The sequence below is a fragment of the Dryobates pubescens genome, chromosome 3 (assembly GCF_014839835.1).
Source record: "Dryobates pubescens isolate bDryPub1 chromosome 3, bDryPub1.pri, whole genome shotgun sequence".
Lineage (NCBI taxonomy): Eukaryota > Metazoa > Chordata > Aves > Piciformes > Picidae > Dryobates > Dryobates pubescens.
The window spans coordinates 23,019,619-23,047,336 of record NC_071614.1 but is presented as its reverse complement, the minus strand read 5'-3'; the positions used below and the strand labels follow the sequence as shown (position 1 = coordinate 23,047,336).

At 51.0% G+C, this 27,718-nt stretch overlaps 1 protein-coding gene across 2 annotated transcripts in view; it reads right to left on the bottom strand.

Moving 5' to 3' along the window:
* The window catches only part of OTOF (otoferlin), a 113,501-nt gene that overhangs the window by 38,250 nt on the left and 47,533 nt on the right, over positions 1-27,718 (bottom strand). The window contains exons 6-13 of one of the 2 annotated variants that reach the window (XM_054179780.1): positions 18,383-18,412; positions 10,288-10,361; positions 7,205-7,331; positions 4,995-5,049; positions 3,817-3,948; positions 3,317-3,379; positions 2,181-2,265; positions 709-868 (exon numbers count right to left, since the gene is read on the bottom strand). In XM_054179780.1, the coding sequence (XP_054035755.1) occupies positions 709-868; positions 2,181-2,265; positions 3,317-3,379; positions 3,817-3,948; positions 4,995-5,049; positions 7,205-7,331; positions 10,288-10,361; positions 18,383-18,412 (726 nt within the window). The remainder of the gene's footprint in view (positions 1-708; positions 869-2,180; positions 2,266-3,316; positions 3,380-3,816; positions 3,949-4,994; positions 5,050-7,204; positions 7,332-10,287; positions 10,362-18,382; positions 18,413-27,718) is intronic. The other variant, XM_054179779.1, reaches the window with a different exon arrangement.

The window sequence follows — 27,718 nt, the reverse complement described above, 5'->3', positions numbered from 1 at the left end:
ACATCTGGCTTGTGAGGAAAGGCTGAGAGACCTGTGACTGGTTAGCCTGGAGAAGGCTGAGAGGGGATCTTATTAATGTCTACAAATATCTGAGGGGTGGGTGTCAAGAAGAAGGGGCCAGTCTTGTTTTCAGTGATGCTTTCTGGTAGGATGAGGGGGAGTGGACACAAACTGGAGCATAAGATGTTCCATCTCAACTTGAGCAAAACTTCTTTACTCTGTGGGTGACAGAGCACTGGAAAAGGCTCTCCAGAGAGGTTGTGGAGTCTCCTTCTCTAGATACTTTCAAGACTCATCTAGATGTGTTCCTGTGTAGCCTGTTTTGGTGGGAGGGTTGGACTCAATCTCCACAGGTCCCCTCCAATCCCCTCCATTCTATGATTCTGTGATATCGGGCTAGCATTGTAGAGAGCTCAACAACCAGCAGATGGTCTGCACTTAATATGAGCTGGACTTGCACCAGCAGTCTGCCACATGCTCTTTTTTTCATCAGCTTTGGACTAGATGACCTTCAGCAGTCCATCCAACCCCTATCACTCTGTGAACTTTAGACACTCTGGTTTCATTGCATGAGGTCAGTATGGCTACTAGAAGGTCCCTCAGCCTCATCCAGAAGGGATGGTGTCCCCATTGCACAATCCCAGGTGAAGAGGCATGAGAAGTCATTCACAAGCACAGCCATGTGAAGCTGGCTCTGAAGATCCTTACCCTTCGATATCCTCCTCCTCTGTCTCATTGGCCTTGTGTGGTGTCTTGATGTTGTCCCCTTTCCCTACCACAGCGATGTCACACTTCAGGTAACCTTTCAGCCCGGCGGTGAGATCCTCGGGGTCAGAAAGGATGGCCCACTTGTGGTAGAACTGGTGCTCTGGAAGCCAGGGGACAAGACAGGCATTTGTAAGAATGAGACACAGCAATTACCTTGAGGGCTACAAACATCTTTCCTCTTGGCTGGGGTGGCCTGCAGGTACACGTAACAGACATCTTCATCATCAGGTAGAGGAGTCTCGTGTTCATAGAATCATAGAATCAATAAGGTTGGAAAAGACCTCAGAGATCATCAAGTCCAACCTGGCACCCAACACCTCATGACTGCTAAACCATGGCCTCAAGTGCCACATCCAATCCCTTTTTGAACACCTCCAGGGATGGGGACTCCACCACCTCCCTGGGCAGCACATTCCAATGGCCAACAACTCTCTCTGTGAAGAACTTTCTCCTCACCTCCAGCCTAAACCTCCCCTGGCACATCTTGAGACTGTGTCCTCTTGTTCTGGTGCTGCTTGCCTGGGAGAAGAGACCAACCCCCACCTGGCTACAGCCTCCCTTCAGGGAGTTGTAGACAGCAATAAAGTCTCCCCTGAGCCTCCTCTTCTCCAGGCTAAGCAACCCCAGCTCCCTCAGCCTCTCATCTTAGGCCTTGTGCTCAAGGCCTCTCCCCAGCCTCTTTGCCTCTTTGCCTCTTTGCCTCTGGACATGTTCAAGAGTTGAAGATAGAGAAGCAACATGATAAACTGTCTGAAGAAGGGGGGAATCTCCATCCCTGGAAGTCACTGTTCCTAGAAGTACTTAAAGGATGTGGCGCTGAGGGACATGCCAAAGTGGTGACCTGGCATTGGTGGGTGAATGGTTGGGCTCAACCTTAAAGATCGCTTAACCCCCAAATTATTCTGTGATTCTATGACAATGAGAGTTCCCTCAGCCACTCCTCACAGAACTTGGGCTCTAGATCTTTCACCAGCTTCACTGCCCTTCTCTGGATCCATTCTAGCCCCTCAATGTCCTTCTTGGAGTGAGGGCTCCAAAACTGAAGGCAGCATTGGAGGTGTGACCTAAGCAATGCCCAAACCAGAGGTACCTATCTTGCCTAAGCTCGTGTCAATAGGTAAAATCCAGCACATCCAGAAGGTATCTCAGCCTCTGGCTGTTACCCCTTATTTCAGAATGGGATCCACAACCTTCTCTGGAGGTACTGAGTGCTCTTTCTTGACCGCAGAAGGTAGCCCAGGTGACCTGCTTGTTATCTCAGACACTCAAACTAAGAAAAGCATCACCTCTGAAAAGCTGCTTTCCAGCAGGTTAACCTCTAACCTGTCCTCTTGCAGGACATGCCCTCATGTTCCTCCACCCAACCATGGCCTAAACCATCACTGGACAGGCTGCAAGCAACATTTCCATACCAGGTTGGGTATAAACTGTTCCAACATCCATCTTGAAGGAGCCAACCAGAGTCCCGCTGCGCAAGAGGTTTTTTGAGTGGATCACCTGGAAAAGGAGAGATGAAAAGAACTCAGAACTTTATCAATGCCCTGGAGCCATAAGGTTCTTCCTAGAGATGTTCAGTGCAGAGGGGAAAGGAGATGATGGTCTGTGCAGTCTGAATCTCCCCTCTTTTAGACTAAAACCATCACCTCTGTCACAACAGCCCCTGATAAGAAGTCTATCTCCATCTTTCTTCTTGGTCCCTTTATGTACTGAAAGGCCACAGTAAAGACTCCCCAGAACCTTCTCTTCTCCAGCTGAATAACCCTAACTTTCTCAGCCTGTCCTCACAGCAGAGGTTCTTCCAGCCCTCAGATAATTTCTGGGGCCTCCTCTGTCTCTCCTGTGCTGGACCTAGCTCACAGGTGTGTTCTCACCAGACTGGAGGAGAGGAACAAGAATCCCCTCCCTCAACCTGCTGACCACATTGCTTTGGATGCAGCCCAGGGTACAGTTTGATCCTGTGCTATGAGTGCACATTGCCATCTCCTGTCCAGCTTTTCATCCACCAGCACCTCCCAGCCCTCCTCCACAGGGCTGCTCTCCGTCCCTTCGTGCCCCAGCCTGGATTGATAGCAAGGATTGTCCTAAACCTGGTGCAGAGTCTTGCATTTGGCCTTGTTGAACCTTAGAAAGTTGACACAGTCCTACTTCTCCAGCTTGCCCAGGTCCACGTGGATGGATCCCACCCCTCAGCTGTGTCAACCACACCACCTAGCTTGGTGTCACCTGCAAACTCACTGAGGGTGCACCCAATCCCACTCTCTATGTCTTTGATGAATATATTAAACAACCCTGTCATGCTTGGGAAGTCTTTCTTCTCCCCAATCCTAAACATATCCCAAGACATGTTTAGTTCTACCTGGTTCTGAAAGACCAGAGATTAACCAGTGAAGGAGATAACGAGTGCAAGAGTGGAGCTCTGTGGCCTCAGCAATGAAAGTCAATGACGGAAAGAGAGACTGAAAGCCATCCCCAGTGGATCCCCATGGAAAAAGGGCCTTGTTTCTTTGAAAGGCCCACAGAAAAGGCCAAGGCAGCCACCTTCACTTACGGACAGCTTGATGATCTTGTCAAACATGACGTCTGGGGGGACGTGGAAGTCAAAGACGAAGTACTGGAAGGGAAAGAGCAGTCATGAATGCAGGGGAGCTGGAGTGAGAGCATTCACTGAAATGCAGCAGTATGCTTCAAGCTCCAGCTGGAGAAGCTGTGACTGCCAGGAGGAGCAACCTGGAGTATACATCACGGCAAGGACAGATCCGTGCGAGATGCAGTGCTGAGGTATCTGGGGTCTCACCTTGCAGCATGGCAATTGGAAGGAAGCCCTAACTTGTCAGAAGGACTAAGAATAGCTGAGCACAGATGAAGTGAGGGCACTTTTTTACCATTTTGCAAAATACCAGAGGGCAAAGGCTTCATTTCTTCTGCATGGTTTGAGATGCCACCTTATTCCAACAAGAAGTGACAGAAGAAAAAGCCTCATGTGACAAGAAATTACCCAGCTAACAGCAATGCAGACCCTGAGCAAGCACCACTGGAGGGCAGACTCACCTCGTTGTAATAAGGACAATTGGTTGATTCCTTCATGGATGTGTATTTCTTTTCCTCTCCAACCTCCACGCAGACCACAGGGTCCATGTTGAGCCCAACCAGCTGCCGAGCCTCGATGATGGTGATGCTGACCTGTGGGGAAGGGACTCATGGACCTTCACTTCCTGAAATCAGCATCAGGTGCTGATGGCTGCCTTGACTCCTGTCTGCACACCTCTTGTTTTGTGAGGCATCATCAGTGCCATGCTGGCAGCTGTGGGGTTTACTGGTCAGTCAGGATCACAGAATCCCAGCATGGATAGGGTTGGAAGGGGCCTCTGGAGATTACCTAGCCCTAACACCCTGCTAAGCAAGGTCAAACACAGCAGGTTGCCCAGGGTTGCACCATGGAATTAGAATAGAATAGAATAGAATAGAATAGAATAGAATAGAATAGAATAGAATAGAATAGAATAGAATAGAATAGAATAGAATAGAATAGAATAGAATTAACCAGGTTGGAAAAGACCTTTGAGATCATCGTGTCCAACCTATCATCCAACACCACCTAATCAACTAAACCATGCAACCAAGCACCCTATCAAGTCTCCTCCTGAACACCTCCAGTGATGGTGACTCCACCACCTCCCTGGGCAGCTCATTCCAATGGGCAATCACTCTCTCTGTGTAGAACTTCTTCCCAATCAGACATGCACTCACCAGGACCTGCTCCATGCCCTTACTATCCTTTGTGGAGGGAGAGCCCCAAAACTGAACTCAAAGTTTGAGGTGTGGCCTCAATACTGCCCAGTGCAGGGGGATGATCATTGCCCTAGTGCAAGCCCCTGGGGACTAAGAGAAATGTGTTAGAGACAGCTTGTTTCAACCAGAGGTTAATCTGGGCTTCCTGAGCTTCACACGATGGAGAACAAAACCAGCTAGTTACTTAATCTTGAGCTTACTGCTTTCTAATTTCAGTGTTAGCTCTTGGGAAGCCATGCTTTGTGTATGGGATGTGTGGACGTGGCAACTTGGGATGTGGTTTAATGGCCATGGCGGTGTCCAGGGTGGTTGGACTTTATCATCATAGAGTTATCTTCCAACCAAAACACTTACATGATTCTATGAACCTGTTGCCTATGAAATGGTCCTTCCATGCCCTGGGTTGTGACCCTTGTGAGCTGACATTTGTCACCTACCTGGTAATCCATTGGCCTCCCAGCGCTTGGCTCCATTTTGATGTCAGGCTTGGACCTTTGGAAGGGCAGAAGAAACCTTCAGTCAAACCACAGATGGACTTAGGAATCCTTGAATCATTGACTTAGAATCATTGAATCACAGACTGGTTTTGGCTGGAAGGACCCTTTCAAGGTCATCTAGTCCAACCTCCCTACAGTCAGCAGGGACATCAACTGGAGGAAGTTTCTCAGACCCCTGTCCAACATGATCTAAGAAACCTGGGCCAGTGCCTCGCCATCCTCAGTGTGAAAAATTCCTTCCTTCTGTCTAGGCAGAAAGGGACCTGGGGGTACTGGTTGATAGTAGGGTGAACATGAGCCAGCAGTGTGCTCAGGTGGCCAAGGAGGCCAAGGGCATCTTGGCCTGCATCAGGAATAGTGTGGCCAGCAGGAGCAGGGAGGTCATTGTGCCCCTGGACTCAGCACTGGTTAGGCCACACCTTGAGTCCTGTGTCCAGTTCTGGGCCCCTCAATTTAAGAAGGACATTGAGACTCTTGAACATGTCCAGAGAAGGGCAACGAGGCTGGGGAGGGGTTTGGAGCACAGCCCTGTGAGGAGAGGCTGAGGGAGCTGGGGTTGCTTAGCCTGGAGAAGAGGAGGCTCAGGGGAGACCTTCTTGCTGTCTACAACTCCCTGAAGGGAGGCTGTAGCCAGGTGGAGGTTGGTCTCTTCTCCCAGGCAACCAGCACCAGAACAAGAGGACACAGTCTCAAGCTGTGCCAGGGGAGGTTTAGGCTGGGTGTTAGGAAGAAGTTCTTCGTAGAAAGAGATTGGCCTTTGGAATGTGCTGCCCAGGGAGTGGTGGAGTCACCATCACTGGAGGTGTTTAGGAAGAGATTGGATGGGGTGCTTGGTGCCATGGTTTAGTTGATCAGATGGTGTTGGACTCAATGATCTTGAAGGTCTTTTCCAACCTGGTTTATTCTATTCTATTCTATTCTATTCTATTCTATTCTATTCTATTCTGTTCTATGCTATTCTATTCTATGCTATTCTATTCTCTTTTGTAGATTAAACCCATCACCCTTTGTCCTGTCACAGCAGGCCCTGATATAAAGGCTGTCCCCATTTTTCTGATGGTTCACATGGTCCCACTTCTCCAGCTTGTCTGGGTCCCTCTGTATGGATCCCATCAACTACCCCACTCAGCTTGGTATCATCTTGCTAAGAGTGCACTGGACCCCACTCTCTGTGTCACTGATGGTATTAAACAGCACTGTTCCCAGAGTGGACCCTTGAAGGACACTGCTGCTGCTTGTTACTGATCTTGATCTGAACATTGAACTGCTGACCACTACCCTCTGGGTATGACATCCAACCAGCTCCTCATCTACCAAAGATCACAGGATGTTAGGGGTTGGAAGGGACTTCTGAAGATCATCAAGTCAACCCCCCCTGCCAGAGCAGGACCAGAGAATCCAGCACAGGTCACACAGGAATGCATCCAGATGGGGCTGGAAAGTCTCCAGAGAAGGAGACTCCACAACCTCTCTGGGCAGCCTGCTCCAGTGCTCTGTGACCCTCCCAGGGAAGAACTTCCTCCTCATGGTGAGGTGGATCCTCTTGTGCTGCAGTTTCTATCCATTGCCCCTTGTCCTATCACAGGTTGCAGGTGAGCAGAGCCTGTCCCCTCCCTCTTGACCCCCAGCCCTCAGATATTGATAGACATTTATTAAATCCCCTCTCAGTCTTCTCTTCTCCAGCCTGAACAGCCCCAGGGCTCTCAGCCTCTCCTCACAGGGTAGTGCTCCAGTCCCTTTTGCATCCTGGTAGCCCTCTGTTGGACTCTCTCCAGCAGATCCCTGTCCCTCTTTAACTGGGGAGCCCAGAACTGGACACAGTATTCCAGGTGTGGCCTCACCAGGGCAGAGCAGATTCCACCCATCCATATGTCTGTGCAACTTGTGTGCGAGCTGTGACAGAGAGTTTGCAGGGTCACTCCTCGAAGCTCCTGCCCTCTAGGAACCTGATGAACATGAACCCTGAGGGCATGTGAAGCACCTGTGAACACTGATACTCTTTGTAGGAGGCCAGGTGTTTCCAAAATCCCAGCAGCTCCACAGGACAATGCACTTCCCAACACAGCCCATCTGGGGGAACATGTGGCTGTGGGGTGTGTGCCAGCACGCCTTCACCTCTTGGCTTGCGCAAGCTCACACCGGATCCTCACCTCTTATTCGAGACGTTGGTGGTGACAGCAGTGACAGAGGCCAGGGAGATGGTGTCTGGCTCCAGGCCACCTCCATACCTCATGGCTTTGCGGTCCAGATCTTCTGTCTCCAGAACAGCAGGTTCATCTGCAGGGGGGAGACAAAAGAATCTCTCTCTTTTTCGTTTCCACTCAGTGAATAATTAAAGGCAAAGAGAGAAAGGTAACCAATCCATCCTGTTGGCTTCACTTGAGAGCAAAGAACAATGGTCACCAAGCCACAGACAACCTGGTCGAACAAAGAGCTAGAAGAAGAGGTCTCAGTTGTGTGACACATTATCCCACCTGGGCAGGGTGCCTGCATATGGGTTTGTAAATGCAAGAAGAGAGCAGAAATTGGCAAACACCCCAGACTTCAAGGGCTGAAAGAACATTTGAGCAAGTGTTGCAGGTCTAACTTGCAAAGAGCAGTTGCAAAGACAGTCAACCATCTGGCTTTGGGATAGAGAGATCTGAAAATCACAGACACAGGACACAGCCTCAAGCTGCACCAGGGGAAGTTTAGGTTCAAGGAGAGGAGAAAGTTCTTCACAGAGAGAGTTTTTGGCCATTGGAATGTGCTGCCCAGGGAGGTGGTGGAGTCACCGTCCCTGGAGGTGTTCAAGAGGGGATTGGACGTGGCACTTGGTGCCATGGTTTAGTCATGGGGTCTGTGGTGATAAGGTGGGGAGATTCAGGCTGGATGTGAGGAGGAAGTTCTTCACCATGAGAGTGGTGAAGCCCTGGAAAGGGCTGTCCAGGGAGGTGGTTGAGGCCCCATCCCTGGAGGTGTTTAAGCCCAGGCTGGATGAGGCTCTGGCCAGACTGATCTATTGTGGGGTGTCCCTGCCTATGGCAGGGGGGGCTGGAACTAGATGATCCTTGTGGTCCCTTCCAACCCTGACTATGATACTATGATACTATGATCTTCAGATGGAACCTACTGGGTTTGACTTTGTGCCCACTACTTCTTATCCTGTCACTGGGCACCACTGAAGAGAGTCTGGCCCCATCTTGACCCCTGTCATTTACATCTTGATGTCTCCAAAGCAAGGGACATCTAGGCTGGGTGTTAGGAGAAGCTTCCATAAGGATGGGGAAAGACACATTGCTGCAGGCTGGGTGGCAAAAGGGCATCCTCAGCTCAACTGGGAGTACTTGAGACTGAGCCAGAGCCACTCCAGCTGGGAAGGACCTAAGCAAGCTCTATCCTGACACATGCAAGTGGTTGGACAGACTCACATCCTCCCACCTTGCATTTTGGGGATTCAGTGAATCTGTTTGACCTGAGATGGACCACCAGGACCAATCTACATGGGATGAAAGCAGACCATAGCACAGGAGAGATGCTGGCTTGGCCAAAGGCCAAGGGGTACAACATAAGCATCTTGTCCCATCACCAGCTGTCCAGACTAAGGGTAAGAATCACAACCAAGACAGTGCTGAAGCTGAGAGAGGAGGATGGTGTAAAGAGAGCAGACCCCTGGTGAGATGTGTGAAAGCCAGAGGTACCTGGGAACTAATGCTGTTTAATATCTTCAGCAATGACATAGTGGGATCAAGTGCAGCCTCAGTGACCTTGCAGATGCCACCAAGCTGAGTGGTGTGGTAGACATGCCTGAGGGATGGGATCTGTCCAGGGGGACTTGGACAAGCTGGAGTAGAGGGGTCATGTAAACCTTCTGAGGTTCATCAAGGCTGAGTGGAAGAGCCTGCAACTGGGTTGGGATATCAGTCTAGGCTGGGGGATGAAGGGATGGAGAGCAGCCCTGTGGAGAAGGACCTGGCTGTGCTGGTGGGTGAAAAGCTGGACAGGAGTCATTCATGTGTGCTTGCAACTAAGAAGGAAACTGCCTTCTGGGCTGCATCCAAAGCAGAGTGGCCAGCAGGTTGAGGAGGGGGATTCTGCCCCTCTCCTCCAGTCTGGTGAGACTTCACCTGCATTGCTGTGTCCAGCTCTGGGGTCCTCAGCACAGGAGAGACATGGACATGTTGGAGCAGGTCCAGAGGAGGCCACAGAAATGATCAGAGGGCTGGAACCCCTCTGCTGTGAGAGCAGGCTGAGAGAGTTGGGGTTGCTCAGGCATTTCCCCATGGAGACTCTTTCTCTAGTTCTTCTCAGCACCCAATGCTGCCTGTCAAATCCTGTAGTTAATGAATGGTTGTGTTGTGGCAAAGCAAGGGGGGATGGTTTCAAACTAAAAGAGGGAAAATTTATACTGGATGGAAAGAAGATAATGCTGACAGTGGTGAGCCATTGGCCCAGCTTGCCTAGAGAGGGGGTAGGAGCCTTATCCCTGGAAACATGCCAGGTGAGGTTGGATGTGGCACTGAGAAAGCTGTTGTAGTTGAAGATGGAATGGGATGGGATGGGATGGGATGGGATGGGATGGGATGGGATGGGATGGGATGGAATGGAATGGAATGGAATGGAATGGAATGGAATGGAATGGAATGGAATGGAATGGAATGGAATAGAACAGAATAGAATAGAATAGAATAGAATAGAATAGAATAGAATAGAATAGAATAGAATAGAATAGAATAGAATAGAATTAACCAGGTTGGAAAAGACCTTCAAGATCATCGAGTCCAACCTATCACCCAGCACCACCTAATCAACCAAACCAAGCACCAAGCTCCCCATCCAGTCTCTTCTTAAACACCTCCAGGGATGTTGAGTCCTGTGTCCAGTTCTGGGCCCCTCAGTTTAGGAAGGATGTTGAGTTTCTGGAAGGTGTCCAGAGAAAGGCAACAAAGCTGGGGAGGGATTTGGAGCACAGCCCTGTGAGGAGAGGCTGAGGGAGCTGGGGTTGCTTAGCCTGGAGAAGAGGAGGCTCAGGGGAGATCTTATTGCTGTCTACAACTCCCTGAAGGGAGGCTGTAGCCAGGTGGAGGGGTCCCTGCTAACTGCAGGGGATTAGACTAGATGACCTTGAAAGGACCCTCCCCACCAAAACCATTCTGTGATTCCACAGGGTCTCTCAGATGCTTTTCTGGGATGTGGAGGACAGCCAAAAAGCATCACTGGAGCAGGGAACAACCTCCTCCAGTGAGCAATGTACCTTGTTTCCTATGGTCATCCTTAGATGGGCGAGCCTTGCCGAGCTTCATGGCTGAAAAAACTCCTTTTCCAGCTCTGGAAGAAGAGAAAAGGGGGAGGAAAAAAATCAGTTACTGTATTTTCAGTGACTTGTTCTAGGACCTGGGGGTGGGAACAGGAGAAGGCTTCACAGTTCCAAAGTGAGAGAGGAAAGAACAGCTGAAAAACAAAGTAAGGGCTGCTGGAAGCCTGGCAGAGTCGAGCTTGCAGCTGTATGTCTTTGAGTCTTGGGTCTTGTGTCTTCCTCAGGGAATACCTCTGAGGAATCTCAAGCCCTGCACTCTGCAGTCTTCTCACCTCTCCTGTCCCAGCTGTGCAACTGCTCCCCAGTTACCTAAACCAGTTTACTGAAAAATAAAACATCCAACCACCTCCCTCAGCACCTGGCTGTGAAAAACCCCACCAGCTCCTTAGCTACATCCACAGCAAAGATGGATCCTAAGGTTTCTCAGCATCCCACTGCAGCACTTCCACTGTGGTAAACGATATGGAATCACAGAACACTTCTGGTTGGAAAAGACCTTTAAGATCACCAAGTCTAACTATTAACCATTACATAGCATCTACACAGCTTTCCAGTCCTTCCAGGGATGGGCACTCCACCATTGCCCTGGGCAGACTGTTCCAGGCCTTGATATCCCTTTCCAGGAAGAAATTATTCCTCATGTCTTACCTAAACCTCCCCTGAGGCTATTTCCTCCTGTTCTGTTGTTGGTTCCTCAGAAGAGACTAATCCTCACCTCATGGTTTAGTAGTCATGAGGTCTTGGGTGACAGGTTGGACTTTTGAGGTCTTTTCCAACCTTACTGATTCTATGATTCTATGATTCTTTCCAACCTTCTTTGAGGCAGTTGTAGAGAGTGAAAAGGTCTCCCTTGAACCTTTTCTCCAGGCTGAGCAACCCCATTTCCCTCAGCTGCTCCTTGCAGGAATACCAGTACCAGGGCTCTCATAACTCCCTATTTGCAGCCAAGGCTGGGGTCACACTCAGTCAGGGCAGTGGTAGGACAAGGGAAAATAGCCTCAAGCTGTGATGTTAGAATAGAACAGAACAGAACAGAACAGAACAGAACAGAACAGAACAGAATAGAATAGAATAGAATAGAATAGAATAGAATAGAATAGAATAGAATAAACCAGATTGGAAGACACCTTTGAGATCATCGAGTCCAACCTGCCACCCAACACCATCTCATCAACTAACCCATGGCACCAAGCACCCCAGACAGTCTCTTCCTAAACACCTCCAGGGATGGGGACTCCACCACCTCCCTGGGCAGCACATTCCAATGGCCAATCTCTCTTTCTATAAAGAACTTCTTCCTAACATCCAGCCTGAACCTCCCCTGGCACAGCTTGAGACTGTGTCCTCTTGTTCTGGTGCTGGTTGCCTGGGAGAAGAGACCAACCCCCACCTGGCTACAGCCTCCCTTCAGGTAGTTGTAGACAGCAATAAGGTCTCCCCTGAGCCTCCTCTTCTCCAGGCTAAGCAACCCCAGCTCCCTCAGCCTCTCCTCACAGGGCTGTGCTCCAAACCCCTCCCCAGCTTTGTTACATTATGAACAATTTCTTTCTTGAAAGGGTTGCCAAGCCCTGGACCAGGCTGCCCAGAGCAGTGGTGGAGTCACTATGCCTGAAGGGACTGACAGGCTACTGTAGTCATGGTGCTGAGGGTTTAGTGGTGACCTGGCAGTGCTGTGTTAATAATCTTGAAGGTATTTTCCAATCCAAATGATTACATGATGTTATAAAATGTGGGGGGAGAGGGAGTTTGATTGCTTGTCAGTTGCTGTCTAACTCCAAATATGGAACAAGGCTCACTGCTCCAGCTCAGAAATCAGCCCACAGAGCCCTAGGTGCATTGACAGTCTGGAATCTGGCATCACTTGGTGTTGGTTACACACAGGTACAGCAGACACATGAGATTCAGTACAGGGCAGGATTCACAGGACCACAATATGTTAGGGGCTGGAAGGGACTTCTGGAGATCACTGAGTCCAAGCCCCCTGCCAGAGCAGGACCAGAGAATCCAGCACAGGTCACACAGGAATGCATCCAGATGGGGCTGGAAAGTCTCCAGAGAAGGAGACTCCACAACCTCTCTGGGCAGCCTGCTCCAGTGCTCTGTGACCCTCCCAGGGAAGAAGTTCCTCCTCACGGTGAGGTGGAACCTCCTGTGCTGCAGTTTCTATCCATTGCCCCTTGTCCTATCACAGGGTGCAGGTGAGCAGAGCCTGTCCCCTCCCTCTTGACCCCCAGCCCTCAGATATTGATAGACATTTATTAAATCCCCTCTCAGTCTTCTCTTCTCCAGTCTGAACAGCCCCAGGGCTCTCAGCCTCTCCTCACAGGGCAGTGCTCCAGTCCCTTAACCATCCTGGTAGCTCTCTGTTGGACTCTCCCTAGCAGATCCCTGTCCCTCCTGAACTGAGGATTTGTGCACTGCAGACAGGGTTGCCCCTCAAATGCAGGTCTAGTGATGGGGCAGAGATTGCTAAAGGTGACAAAAGCCTTGTAAATATTTTCAGGAGATGGTTTTCTGTTATTTGGAGGTAGGTCCATGGTGCTGCTGCAAAGAGGTGGGAGGTTCTGAGGTATCCTGGTGGAAGTTAAGGAGTCTGGGTGTAATGAAAAGTTTTAGCCTGGAGCTTCAGCTGAAAACCTCAGGTGGCAAAAGGCTCCATAGCATTAAACCTGCAACAAGCAAGCAGCACAACTCCTATCATGTAACAACTCTGTTCTCATCACAGAATCGCAGAATCAGTTTGCTTGGAAGAGACCTTTGAGATCAAGTCCAACTATTAACCCAGCACTGCCAGCTCAGCACCAAACCATGTGACTCAGCACCATATCTGTAATAGTGAAGACCAAATTGGTGCAGAGAAAGTCTTAGAATAGACCAGAATCAATAAGGTTGGAAAAGACCTCAGAGATCATCAAGTCCAACCTGTCACCACAGACCTTATGACTAAACCATGGCACCAAGTGCCACGTCCAATCCCCTTTTGAACACCTCCAGGGATGGTGACTCCACCACCTCCCTGGGCAGCACATTCCAATGGCCAACAACCCTCTCTGGGAAGAACTTTCTCCTCACCTCAAGCCTAAACCTCCCCTGGCACAGCTTGAGACTGTGTCCTCTTGTTCTGGTGCTGGTTGCCTGGGAGAAGAGACCAACCCCCACCTGGCTACAACCTCCCTTCAGGGAGTCGTAGACAGCAAGAAGGTTTCTCCTGAGCCTCCTCTTCTCCAGGCTAAGCAACCCCAGCTCCCTCAGCCTCTCCTCACAGGGCTGTGCTCCAAACCCCTCCCCAGCTTTGTTGCCCTTCTCTGGACACCTTCCAGCAGCTCAACATCTTTCCTAAACTGAGGGGCCCAGAGTTGGACACAGTACTCAAGGTGTGGTCTAACCAGTGCTGAGTCCAGGGGCACAATGACCTCCCTGCTCCTGGTGGCCACACTGTTCCTGATGCAGGCCAGCATGCCCTTGGCCTTCTTGGCCACCTGGGCACACTGCTGGCATAAGTTGATGGCCTGCAACTGTACCAGCAGCAGGAGGGGAGAAATCTGAAGGGGAACTTCTTTTGATTGGAAAATTCTCACTAGCTGCACTTGTCAGTCTTTGCAGGAACCTCCTACATAAAGTGATCATTTTCTTGGGCTAGCTTGAAAGCAAGGGGGCACCTCACCTTCTGTCTGCACCTCACCTACAGCCTGGGACTGCACCCCCAGCCTGAAACCTCTCCTCCAAGCCAGCTGCCAGACTGGAGGAGCCAGGGCTCAGCACCAGCCCTGACACTGCAGCCTGCTTGATGGCTTTGTTGTCTTAAATAAAACTCCAAGTCTGCAGGCTGCTGAGAGAGCCAACAGGAGGAAATGAAGAACAGGTTGATGATGTATTCAACAAGGGGGGAGGCCCTCAGGGTAGGGACCTGGGGCAGAAGGCCAGTGTGTAAGATACAGAGCTGAGTTTAACTGGGACTAAAGCAACACACAGGTCTCAAAGCAGCCTCTGTTAGCTGTGCCTAGCTGACAGGATCCTTAGTGAAAGGGCAGTTTCTCAGTGGCTAGAAGGAGGAAAGTTAAGGGCTGGGTGTCCAGATCTGAAATCTGGCCAGGGCACACCTGCCTTGAGGTGCTACAGGGGAAGTGACACTTTTAAGCATCTTGCAAACTCATTTTCAACAGAAAACGCTGTAGTGACAGCTCCTGCTGTGAGACTTGGCTCTGAGACCACTCTCCACTGCTGAGCTTCCTCCCAAGAGCTGGGGGGAATCCCGGCAGGCGATGGTGCCCAAATGGGGCACAGCCGAACACTGCCACAGACAGACAGCCCCTCCCTAAGGCATCACACCTCCAGGGTGGTGGCACTCCATCAAATCACACTATCTGTCCTGGCTATTGCCCTTGGGAAGTAGGATCATCCTGTTACAGAATGGTTTGGGTGAGAAGGGACCTTTGAAGGTCACCTCGTTCCAACCCATCGGCACTCAGCAGGGACATCTGCAACGACAGCTGGTTGCTTGGAGCCCCATCCAGCCTGAGCTGGAATGTTTCCAGGGATGGGACATCTACCACCTCTCTGGGTAATCCAGGCCAATGTCTCACCACCCTCAGCATCAACAATTTCTTCCTTAAATGTTTATTTCCTTAAAAACTGAATCAAAGTGGAAGAGTGACTGGTGATGGAGCCAGGGAAGACAGTGGCAGTGCTGGCTCTCTACCAGGGCCCAGAATAACAAGGTCTTTTCAGGGCCATTGATCCCCATCCCCTCCCAGAGTGATGACCCCTTGCTATCAGCTGAGCCTGGGGCTGCAGGAGCCTCTTGTGCTTCCCCAAAGGCAGTTTCAGAGCCTCCAGGTATGAGAAATAGCCTTTAGCACATTCCAGAAGCCCAGCATGCTGGGAGTTGGAAAGGATCTCTGGAGATCATCTAGTCCAACCCCCATGATGAAGCAGGGTCACCCAGAGCAGGCTGCTGAGGAACACATCCAGGCAGGTCTGGGATCTCTCCAGACAAGAAAACTCCACAGCTTCTCTGAGCAGTCTCTTTCAGGGCTCTGTCATCCTCACAGGATGGAAGTTTTCCTTCATGTTTGGATGGAACCTCCTGGGTTTCAGTTAGTGCCCATTGCTCCTTGTCCTATTGTTGGTCACCATTGAAAAGAACCTGGGCCCACCCACGAGCTGAGCTTCAGCTCTAGCTGGTTTGGAGACCAGAGTCTGGAGGGCACAAGGTGTGCTGGCCCCACACCTGCCTCCCAACCACATCTCCTTGCTGCATTTCACAGCCCATTACCACATCTAGCCCTGCCCTTGCCTGGAGGCAAATAGCCAGGAGACAATGGATTGACGGTGCTCAAGAAAAGAAAAAGAAAGTAAAAAGTGGATTTGTGGCATCATACTTGTTGTGTGCTGAGAAGAAAGGGAGAAGCAAATGAAAGAGAAGGAAGGAACCATCCCAGATGCTTTGGAGATGCTCAGTGTTCCCCAGCCCCTTACCAAGCCCCCTCTGCCGTCTTTTCCAAGCCAAGAGAGCACTGACACACGCCACCCCCTCCCCTTCCCACCCCTCAGTGGTACTACCTTCACCCGCTGGCTGTCCAGGACCCGGCTTCCCCCAGGAGGAGATGCTGGAAGAGCTCAGCTGGGACAGGAGAGCAGCCGGTGGCACACCTAGGGTGGAGCATCCATCCCGGGGCCGAGGGCAGAGCCGTGCCCCACGTGCAGGTGGGGACTGAGCAGGATGGAGCCCCCAGCCAAGCCTCCTCTCCAGGCAGAGCAGGCTCTTTGCAGCATTAAACAAGGCTTGTGTCAAGCCCTCAGCCGCTCCTGCCGGGCGCGAAGGGTGCAGATGGACAGGCAGGGCTGGCAGAGAGCTGACACCATCCACACATGAATATTGCATCAGGATCTGAGAACCTGAGATGCCAGCACAGGCATCCTGGTGGCACCCACAGCCCTCTCCCCCCTTGGGCAAAGCCTGGGCTCAGCCTGGTTTCCTAAAGAACTGAGGTGCAGGAGAGATCACAGTCCTCTGCCATCTGCTTCACTGCTCCCTTCCAAACCAGCAAGCTGCTGGCCTGCTGCAACCCAGTTTGGCATCAAGGTCAAGCCTGGAGCCCTGCAAGACTGAGAGTGGATGATTGAACATCTTGACTCTGTTTCCAAACTGGGACAAGCTTCCATGCCTGTATTAGACACCAGGGACTCCACTCAGCCTCCTGCAGAGCTCTCTCCTTGGATGTTCTGGTGCCTAATATGGGATTGAGCAGATGAATTATTATGGTGAAGCACACACATATCCTCCATGCCTCCAGCAAGGAATTGGCTTTGTCCCTTAAGGTTTCACTACAAGAAGGGACTAAGGTTTCACTACAAGAGAGCAACAAGGAAGGGCAGACAGATTTTGAGGCATGAGCAGGGAGGTGGAAGCTGTCTGTCTCCTGGCCAGCTTCTAGTTAAAGATAGAGTTGCAGGTCAGTGGTGAATTATTCATGGCTAGAAATGCTATTTTAATCATTGCTTTTTACTGGGGAGCTGGGAGCAGGTTTTGATGGTTTATTACTTTGCAGGAATTCTCCCTGTCAGATGGTGCTGCCTGCATCACCCCCATGCTAGCAAGTCCTCTGTGGCCAAGAAGGCAAATAGTCTCCTGGGGTCCGTTAAGAGGAGTGTGGCCAGCAGGCCAAGCAGGTCACTTCTCCCTCTACTCAGCCTTAGGGAGGCCATCTGGAGTCCTGAGGCCAGTTCTGAGCTCTCCAGTTCAAAAGAGGAAGGAAACTCCAGGAGAGAGTCCAGAAGAGGCTACCAAGATGCTGAGGGGACTGGAGCATCTGTGTGAGGAAGAAAGGCTGAGACACCTGGGGTTGTTTAGCCTGGAGAAGAGCAGGCTGAGAGGGGATCATCTTCTCAGTGCTCATCAATAGCTGAAGGACAAGGGCCAAGAGGATGGGATCAGGCTCTTCTCAGTAGTGCTCAGTGACAGGGTGAGAGGCAAGGGGCACAAATTGGAAGCCAGAAGATTCCACCTAAACAGGAGGGGAAAAGAATCTTTCTTGTGAGGGTGATAGAGCACTGGAACAGGCTGCCCAGAGAGGTTGTGGAGTCTCCTTCTCTGGAGAGATTTGAAACCTCCCTGGACATCGTGATCCTGGGCAGCCTGCTGTAGATGACCCTACTTTACCAGGAGCCGTAGAGTAGATGACCTCCAAGGGTCCCTTCTAAACCCTACCATACTGTGATTCATTTTGATTCTGTGACTCTCCCTCCACCACCAGGGGCAGACTCTAACAGGGTCATCCTGACCCAGAGTTCAGTAAGAACCCACTTTCTGTCCCCTGCACAGCCAAGTTGGGGAGGGGAGCCAGCAAGGACCAGGCTGCTCAGGGAAGGGAGATCTCTTCCCATCTTTTCATACATCTACTCTATCCTTACTGTCTGTTTAGAGGCATTTCTCTCCTTTCCCCACCTCATCTCTGCCTCCTCACTTCACACCATTCATTAGAAGCATCTGTCAGGGACATGTTGCCTTGGCCTTGTTTAGGCTGAAGGTGAGCAGAAAGTTCTTCCCAGAAAGAGTTGTTGGCCATTGGAATGTGCTGCCCAGGGAGGTGGTGGAGTCACCATCCCTGGAGGTGTTCAAGAGGGGATTGGATGTGGCACTTGGTGCCATGGTTTAGTAGTTATGAGGTGTTGGGTGACAGGTTGGACTTGATGATCTCTGAGGTCTTTTCCAGCCTTATTGATTCTATGATTCTATGATTCTGAGTGTTCCCCCCCAGCCAAAATTAATCCAGGCTTATCAGGAGCTCACAGTTCCCTTCCAGGGCTACCTGGGATCACTGCAAGCCTTTTAAGTACGGGGTTTGCTGTAGATAAATATTCCACACAGGCTCTGAGGCCTCAGGACACACATCCAAGAGACCCAAGCTCCTCCAGAGCTGACAGGCACAGCTTTAGAGAAAGGAAGAGCACATCCTGTATGAGATCAAACACAATATGAGCTAGGAAAGCTGGAAGCAAGAAGGAGAAGGGGCAGGGAGAGCAAACCTACTTATGCTCCTTTGTCTTCTCTTTGCCTTTGCTGGAGCCGGTGGCCATGCATCAAGGGAACAAAAAGCAAACAAGCTTCAGTGCACTTCAAGTGCTTCAGATCAGACCATAGCATCAGAAGAGGCTTCTCATCCCTTGTAGCTGCCCTACTCCTCACCAGGGCTCCAAGTGCTCCAACCCTGGGCTTTGGTAATGTGCAACATTCACTGAGCAGAGCTGACCCCAAGCACCCCTGTCCTGCCCACATCTGTGCTTTACATTAGTGGATAAGATCTCTGTACAGCCCCCTTGTAGGCTGGATGAGCTTAGGAGAACCACAACTCCCTGCACAAGGAGATGGAGGTGATGGATGCTCACTGGGAGGAGTACAGCAGGTGGAGTGTGTCCAGAGAAGGGCAACAAAGCTGGGGAGGGGTCTGGAGCACAGCCCTGTGAGGAGAGGCTGAGGGAGCTGGGGTTGCTTAGCCTGGAGAAGAGGAGGCTCAGGGGAGACCTCCTTGCTCTCTACCTGAAGGGAGGTTGTAGCCAGGTGGGGGTTGGTCTCTTCTCCCAGGCAACCAGCACCAGAACAAGAGGACACAGTCTCAAGCTGCACCAGGGGAGGTTTAGGTTGGATGTTAGGAAGAAGTTCTTCCCAGAAAGAGAGACTGGCCATTGGGATGTGCTGCCCAGGGAGGTGGTGGAGTCACCATCACTGGAGGTGTTTAGGAAGAGACTGGATGAGGCACTTGGTGCCATAATTTAGTTGAGTGGATGGTGTTGGGTGGTAGGTTGGACTCAATGATCTCAAAGGCCTTTTCCAACCTGGTCTATCCTATTCTATCCTATCCTATTCTATTCTATTCTATTCTATTCTATTCTATTCTATTCTATTCTATTCTATTCTATTCTATTCTATTCTATTCTATTCTATTCTATTCCATTCCATTCCATTCCATTCCATTCCATTCCATTCCAATCCATTCCATTCCATTCCATTCCATTCCTGCCCTGACACCTCACAGGAAAACACCAACTTCCACCTCCCCTTTTCATCCTCTTTTCCTTCTTTCATGTTTCTCACACTCCTTTACTTGGGTCCTACCTCTCTCTTATTCCTCACCAGGTCACTCTTTCTTCCCTGGCTAATCTCCCCTGTTTATGGACAAGCAAAGTGGGGAGGAACAAGCAATTAACCAGTCCTAGAAAGTACTTAGGAGGGCTGGGTTTTAAATTCCTCCATTCCACCCCATGGTCATGGCTCTGCTGGGGGCATAGGGCAGGAGGGTGGCTTCCTTGCATGGACCTCTAGGTCCTTGGGCTTGCTGGAAAACCACCCAGAAAAAAAGGCATTTTCATAGAATCATCAAGTTACAGACTGGTTTAGGTTGGAAGGGACCTTTCTAGGTCACCCAGCCCAACCACCCCACAGTCAGCAGGGACATCTTCAACCAGAGCAGGTTGCTCAGAGCCCTGTTCAACCTGACCTGGATTGGCTCCAGGGGTGGCACTGCCACCACCTCTCTGGGCAACCTGGGCAAGTGTCCCACCACCCTCACTGGAAAAAAATCCTTCTTTCTGTCTAGTCAGAATCTCCTCTCTTTTAGTTTAAATCCATCACCCTTTCTCCTGTCACAACCAGCCCTCCTAAAATGTCTGTCCCCAGCTTTTTTGTTGGCTGTTTTTCAGTCCACTTTTGCTTGAGGTGTTGCTGGATGGGTTTTAGAGAGGTGAAGCTCAGCTCCAGCACAAGACAGAGGGCAGGACCCAGCTCTGGGTGGGAGTCTGGGAAGAGCAGGGTCCTTCCATTCAGCCCAGCATGGACAGGGATGGCCAAGGAAACTCAACCAGAAGCTGCTTCTGAAACAAGCAGCTCTGCTCTCTCCCTGCACCAATGCTTCCTTTGACAGCAAAGCAGCAGAAATCGTTGCCTTGCCAGCTGAGCCGGACACAGGAGCAAGCAACCACCAATGCCAGCAGCTCAGCTGGGTCATCTGCACTGTAAAAGCTCCCCTACTGTTCCTGCTCAGTGCAGGGAGAGGATTTAAATCACTCCATGCCTTGTCCTGCAGCCCATGGATGTGGTCTGAGCTCCCTGCAGAGCCCTAGCCTGTTGCCATCTGATCCTGAGCACGGCTGGTGTGGCTGGTCTGAACACAGAAGACGTTTGGCATCGCTGTAGGGATGAGCATCCACATCTGAGTTACTCACTGGTACCAACAAGGCAGCTGGGGAAACAGGATGGGGAGCAACATCCTTGGGTGAGTTGGGCCAGGGCAGTGCCTGAGCCTGCATCATAGGAATGTTTTAAGGCCTTTAGAGATCATTGAGTCCAACCCTTAATCCAGCACTGCCAGGTCAGCACTAAACCATGTCCCTCAGCACCACAGCTCCACAGCTTTTCAATCCCTCCAGGGATGGAGACTATGCCAGTCTCCTGGGCAGCCTCTTCCAGGCCTTGACAACCCTTTCAGGGAAGAAATTGTTCCTCATGTCCAACCTAAACTCCCTTGGCACAACTTGAGGTCATTTTCTCTTGTCCCATTGCTTGTTCCCTGGGAGAACAGACCCAGCCTTCACCTCACTCCAATCTCCTTTCAGGGAGTTGTAGAGAGGGAGAAGGTCTTCACACAGCCTCCTTTTCTCCAGGCACTCCTAGGCTTGTGCTCTAGACCCTTTACCAACCTTGCTGTTCTTCTAAGGATACTCACCAGCACTTCAATGTCCTTTTTGGAGAGGGGGGAGCAAAACTGAACCCTTGTTTTGAGGTGGGGCCTCATCAGTGGCCAGTACAGGAGGACAATCCCTTAGTCCTGCTGGCCACACTATTGCTGTTCCAAAGCAGGATGCTGTTGGCCTTCTTGGCCACACTATTGCTGTTCCAAAGCAGGATGCTGTTGGCCTTCTTGGCCACACTATTGCTGTTCCAAAGCAGGATGCTGTTGGCCTTCTTGGCCACACTATTGCTGTTCCAAAGCAGGATGCTGTTGGCCTTCTTGGCCACCTGGGCACACTGCTGGCTCATCTTCAGCTGTCTGTCAAACACCCACAGTCCTTTCCTTGTTCATCTCACTAGGGTGCTGTGGCTGTCCTTGCTATGAGTGTTTTCCCTCCTCCTGCATCTCTCTGCTCTCCAAAGCATGGTGCTGCTGGCCCTAGGCACTCAGAGCCTGGGTGAATGAGCAGACAACACTACATGAGAGGTTCAGAGATCTTTCTCCAAGGGCCTGGTGGAGCACCTAACACCAGATTGCTCATTCTCCCTCACTTCCTTTACCTGTTGCCCCTTCCACACCAACCCTTACTGCATCAGTTGCCTTTCTCACTGCAGGCAGCCATGGTTTGGGCTCTGGGTGCCTGAAAAGGGCACAGATGTCCCATTAGCAGCATCACACAGTCACAGAATACTTTGGTTTGGAAGAGACCTTGAAAATCATCTAGTCCAAACCACTCCAGCCTCCACTAGAGGATTCTCATTTTATGCCTTCAAACCTCTTGATCTTAGCACTCTGACTAGCACAGATGAGCTTGTGGTCAGGCTCTACAGCTCTTCTGGGGAGTTGTGAAGGGCTAGAGGCTGGAGTTGGAATGTGAGCCTGGGCACAAGCAGGGATGGGGAGAGTTGGGTACCTGAATGGCAACACGAGGTGTCTTTTCTCTTTCCCCTTAGCTCTGTAATCACAAAGACCAGATGATTCAGAGGTGATTCATCCTGCCACAGTGACAAAGACCTGCTGCCCACCTTTGCCCCTCACAACATGCACCAAACAATAACCCAAAGCCAACTCACAAGCATGCCAGAGGGAGATCTTGCTGCAAGACTTCCAAACCCACTGGCTTCCAGTGAATGAGGTACAGAGACAGAGACAACAGTGCTGGAATGAGGAGGGAGGAGACAGTGCATGGACAAGATGGAGCAGCTGACAGAGAAATAGATGGATCATATGGCACTGGGCTGGCTGGTGTTAGCTGTGAATGGATGGATGGATGGATGGATGGATGGATGGATGGATGGATGGATGGACTCATGGATGGTTGGTTGGTTGCATGGATGGATGGATGAGTAGATGGCTTGTTGGATGGATGGATGGATGGGTGGGTGGGTGGGTGGATGGATAGATGGATGAGTGAATAGTTGGGTGGATAGATGGATGGATGAATGGATAGATGGATCAGTGGATGGTTAGTTGGATGGATGGATGAGTGAATAGTAGGATGGATGGATGGATGGATGAGTGGATAGTAGGATGGATGGATGGATGGATGAGTGGATAGTGGGATGGATGGATGAATGGATGGATGAATGGATGGTTGGCTGGCTGGCTGGCTGGATGAATGGATAGATGGATCAGTGGACAGTTGTTTGGATGGGTGGGTGGATGGATGGGTGGGTGGATGGATGGGTGGGTGGATGGATGAGTGGATAGTAGGATGGATGGATGGTTGGTTGCATGGATGGATGAGTGGACGGTTGGGTGGATGAATAGATGGATGAGTAGGTGGATCAGTGGATGGATGGGTGGATGGATGGATGGTGAGGATTTCAGTGAGGACTAGAAAGGAAATGCAAGGAGATGGGTGGATACATCACATTGTACTGAGATGGACTGATGGAAAGGTGGACAGATTGGTAGATCATGATAACTACATTGGGATGGATGGATTAGGTGGAGGGGATGGATGGGTGGATTGCTAGGAAGACACACAAATATTGTCCTCAAAGCTCCTTTGGAAGGCCCCTGGGTGGAAGAAATTAGTAGAATGTTCTTGCTAGACATAGACTGAATACAAAGAGCCCTGCTCTTTGGGAGTGAAGGGATGGGATAGATACAAAAAAGCTCTGCCCCACACTGAGAAGAGGGCAGGAAGCAGTTAGGACCTTTCCCTGGGTCCAAATGCCATGCAGAGATTGGTAGGCTGGCACACATGTCACATCCATGCACACAGCATGCCCAAAGGGCCTGAGGGAAGCAGGGGTACCATGCCCAGTACCTGTCATCTTCAGGGTCTTCACTGTTTGGAAGAGATACAGCCAGGAGGATGAGTGTGTGGAAGAAGCATCCCCACCCAAGCAGGCATACCCTCCCACATCCCATGGGAGCCAGCCAGGACAGAGCAAGGGGCTAAGGGCTACCACCCCCAGACTAGGAGGATCCTCTTGGGCTGATGTTGGGGAGGTTCATTCAGGGCAATGCACAACAGAGGGGAAGATCTCCCCCAGCCTTGTCCAACACTGTGTGGTGAGATATTGAGGAGACATTGCTCCACAGATCTTTGCAGCCACCCAGGTTCTGCTTGCAAGTGACAGGCAAGCACCTTTCTGCAGGTGGCCTCTGCATCTTCTCCACCTCCCCTCAAGTCCTGAGCAGCAGCAATGAAGAACAGACTTAAAGGGATGGGTTGGGGCTGGGATCGTTGTCCTGGATTAAACCCATACCTGATAAATTTACTACTACAGATGTATTCTTGTTGATGGCACCTTTGGGAGCCCTACAGATGGGGTGATCATCATCATACTGTCACAGAATCATAGAATTGTCTGGGTTGGAAGGAACCTTAAATATCATTGAGTTCTAACCCCCTGTTGTGGGCAGAGACACCTTCCTCTAGATCAGGTGTGGTATCACTGCAGAGGGACCACCAGACCTGCTTCTCCTTTGCAACGTGACATGAAGGAGGTTTGCAGGTGCAGAGGGGTCAAAAAGCTCCTGGATGGGTCAGAAAGCTCCTGGATGGGTCAGAAAGCTCCTGGGGTGGTGTGCTGCCATACAGCTCTCCCTCCCTTGCAGGCTTCAGCTCCAGTCCTGCACTTGCTGAGAAATGCTGTGATGCTGATGCATGAAGCACTGGCTTCACCCAGGCCTGGACCACAAAACCTACTCTTCACACCCTGTTCATTGGATGTGGGGTGACTGTGATGAGCTGGAATGAGAGCAACCCACCCCCAGAACCCAAGGTCCCACCAGTCAGGGCATTGTGATACCTTGCTACTGACTTGTATCCATCGTTAAACTTACTCCTGAGGGAGGCACCAAAGAGAGAGAGAGAAAAAACAAACCAGTGTCAGGCTTCTTGCACCATCCCTCCAGCAGCAAGGGAAGCATTGACCTGGTGAGAGCAGGGACACCCCTTCCAAGGAGGGGCAGTGGTCTGTCACACCACTTCAGAGTGCTCCAGGACAGCTCGTGGCTGGTCACTTCGGCTGTGTCCGTTCAAGTTCAGGTGCTCTGCTCTCACTGACCCCAGGGAAAACCTTGGTGGGTGGCAAGATGATTTCTGGCACAGGGCACAAGAGCTGGCAGCATCCATTGCTCCTGCTATAGCTGGAAGCTCTTCTGCACTGGGACAGTTTGGGGTCAGCCTGCATGAGCTTCCAGGAAACAGCTCAGGCTGCTGAAGGGTCTGCCTTGGGACTCTCAGCACCCCCCAGGCTCTCACTTTGCACACTTTTTTCTCTATCCTTTTCCTGCTTTTTGAGGGTTTTCAGGATTCTTTCAGGGTGCCTTGGAGGGGTTGCAAAAAGGATGGGGGGGGGGGTGGGGGGAAACTTGACAGGGGCTGATAGTCTTGGGAAGATCATTTCACTTCTTCTGGCTCAGGATGAAGAATCCCAGCATTCCCTGGATATGTTGATGGAAGCACTGATTTGGTGTGTGGCATCCCTGGGATATGACCCCAGATGCCACACTTGAGTTAGCAATTCAGACCCTCCTCACTGCTTGGATATGGACTTTATGCACTGCCTGCATTCAGGCTTCCACTACAGTCAAGGATGGAGACCCATCTCCAAAGTCTGGGTCGGAGCTCCCTTGGGAGATTTCTCTTTCCTTTGACTGTAGGGACAGCCTAGGAAGGCTAAGATCACAGCAAGAACCTTGCTTAGCTTCCTAGGGCCACAAAGGATGGTTCTGCTATGCACCTCATAACACCCCCTCCGCTAATTCCTACCTCTCCATAGACACAGCAGCTCTGGAAATCACCCATGAGCAGCAATAGTGCCAAGGAAACATGTCTGCACCACTGACCCACACAGGCTGACCAGTGAGGTGTCCAGGCCTTGCAGAAGCAGAGGTTCTTGCCTCTCCCAGACTCCTGCCGTGAACGTTTTCACCACCACTTTCAACCCCAGCACTTGGCAATGACCCCAGCTTTGGAGCAAGTGACCCCTGGGGATAATCAGTGGCAAAGGGAGAGCTGAGCTCAATCAGACATGTCCTGAACCCACTGGGCACGCACAAGAAAAGGCACCATCAATAATTCACCAGGACCAGATTGCTTTCGGCTGCAGAGCTCTGTCCTGCCCATCAATATTTCAAGGCCAGCAGCTATCAGGTGATGCTCTCTGGGATCTCAGTTTCCAGCTGCTCAGGAGCCATGATGTGCACAGCCTGATCCCATCCACATTTTGACAGTCCAGGGGAGGGTCCTCCCTCTCATGAACCACCTCTGGAAGTGCCAATCTCTCTTTCCTGGCCACAGAAGGTTTCCAAGGACACCTCTATATCAGCAAACAAACAGACCAAGGCTCATTCTCTGGCCATGACCCAGCTTGTGTCCCACAAGTGAAGTCCTTTCTCACCACAGGCTACCTGCTGAGGGTGGTCCCTGGTCTGTCATATCACAGTCCCTGTGCTATCATAAACCATCCCAGACGTATCCTGAGCCAAAGCTGTGCCAGGGGAAGATGGGAAGATGCTACCCTCTGTGCCCTGGCTTGCTTCATCAGATGGATGCTGTGTAGAGTGAGCAGGTTCCCCCTCACATAAGTCTGGCCTTCACAGATCTGGGCCTCCAAGTTTCAACATTCAAACCTCAATTCAAGGAAGATCTCTTTGGCAAGCAAGTGTCTCAGCACTGCAGAGGCTCAGGGCCACCACCTGAGCAGGTGTGGGTATTTACCTAGTGTGCTGATCGTCTTCTGGATTGTCTCCAACGCTAAGGCATTTACAGAGAGAGAGAGAGAGAGGCAAAAACCCCACTGTGAGATGAAAATAAAGAGCTCTTCCAGCATTTCAAACACCAGAATGATTTGCTTCAGTACAGGAAGAACTTCAGGACATACCAGCACAGCAAACCACTCCATGCATGTCTTAAGACCCACGATGACCCTGCATGGGGCTGATTCTCCCTCTGTTACCTACATCATTCCCAGCTGCACATGTAGGGTCCATGCATGACCCAGATTGGTTTTCTGGGACTCTGTGGCTGGCTGAGTGCTACACCAGGGTGGAAGAGAACTGTTCTCTTTCACCTTGACCTCCTTCCTCCCCTTCTCCATTTTGCTTGGGATGAATTTGCTTAAAGAGCAAAGATGCTTAGGCTGAAAGAAGCCGTGTTGGGTTGGTGCTGTGTCCTCTGCCAGCCTGCCTGGAAGGAGGTGAGATGAATTACCAGCTGCTTTTCCCTTGGGAGGTCCTGCCTTCACACCACCCTGGCTGATTGCTGGTCTGTCCAGCCACTCAAGGGAGGGGATTTTGCCCCTCTGCTCCCTTCTGCTCAGAGCCCACCTGCAGTGTCCAGCTCTATGGTCCTCAGCACAGGAGAGACATGGACCTGTTAGAGCAGGTCCAGTGGAGGCCACAAAACTGGTGTGGGGTCTGGAACTCCTGTGATGTGAGGACAGGCTGAGAGAGTTGGGGTTGTTCAGCCTGGAGAAAGGAAGGTCCTGGGGAGACCTTATTGAAGCCTTTCAGTGTTCAAAGCAGCGATAACAAATATGGTGACAGACTTCTCAGTAGGGCCTGTTGTGACAGGACAAGGGGTGAGGGTTTTCAGCAAAATAAGGGAGATTCAGTTTAGAGAGAAGAAAGAAATTGTTTCCACTGAGAGAGGTGAGACTCTGGTCCAGGTTGCCCAGGGAGGTGGTGGATATCCCATCCCTGGAATCATTCCAGGTGAGGCTGAGCAGGGCTCTGAGCAGCCTGCTCTAGTTGAAGATGTCCCTGCTGACTGCAGGTGGTTGGACCAGATGGCCTTTAAAGGCTCCATCCCACCCAAAACATTCTGATTCAAGGAGTTTGTGTTTCCAGGTCTACAGACTGGCTTGGGCCACGATCCTTTAGGCTGCTCCTGTGACATTCAGGGGGCAGAACAGGCCATGCCTTGCCAAACTCCCTTCTGCTGCCATAACACCATCCAATCATAGAATGTTTTGGGTGGAAAGGGACCACTAAAGGTCACTTAGTCCCACCCCACTGCAGTCAGCAGGGACATCTTCAGAACAGAACAGAACAGAACAGAACAGAACAGAATAGAATAGAATAGACAAACCAGGTTGGAAAAGACCTTTGAGATCATCAAGTCCAACCTATCACCCAACACCATCCAACCAACTAAACCATGGCACCAAGCATCCCAG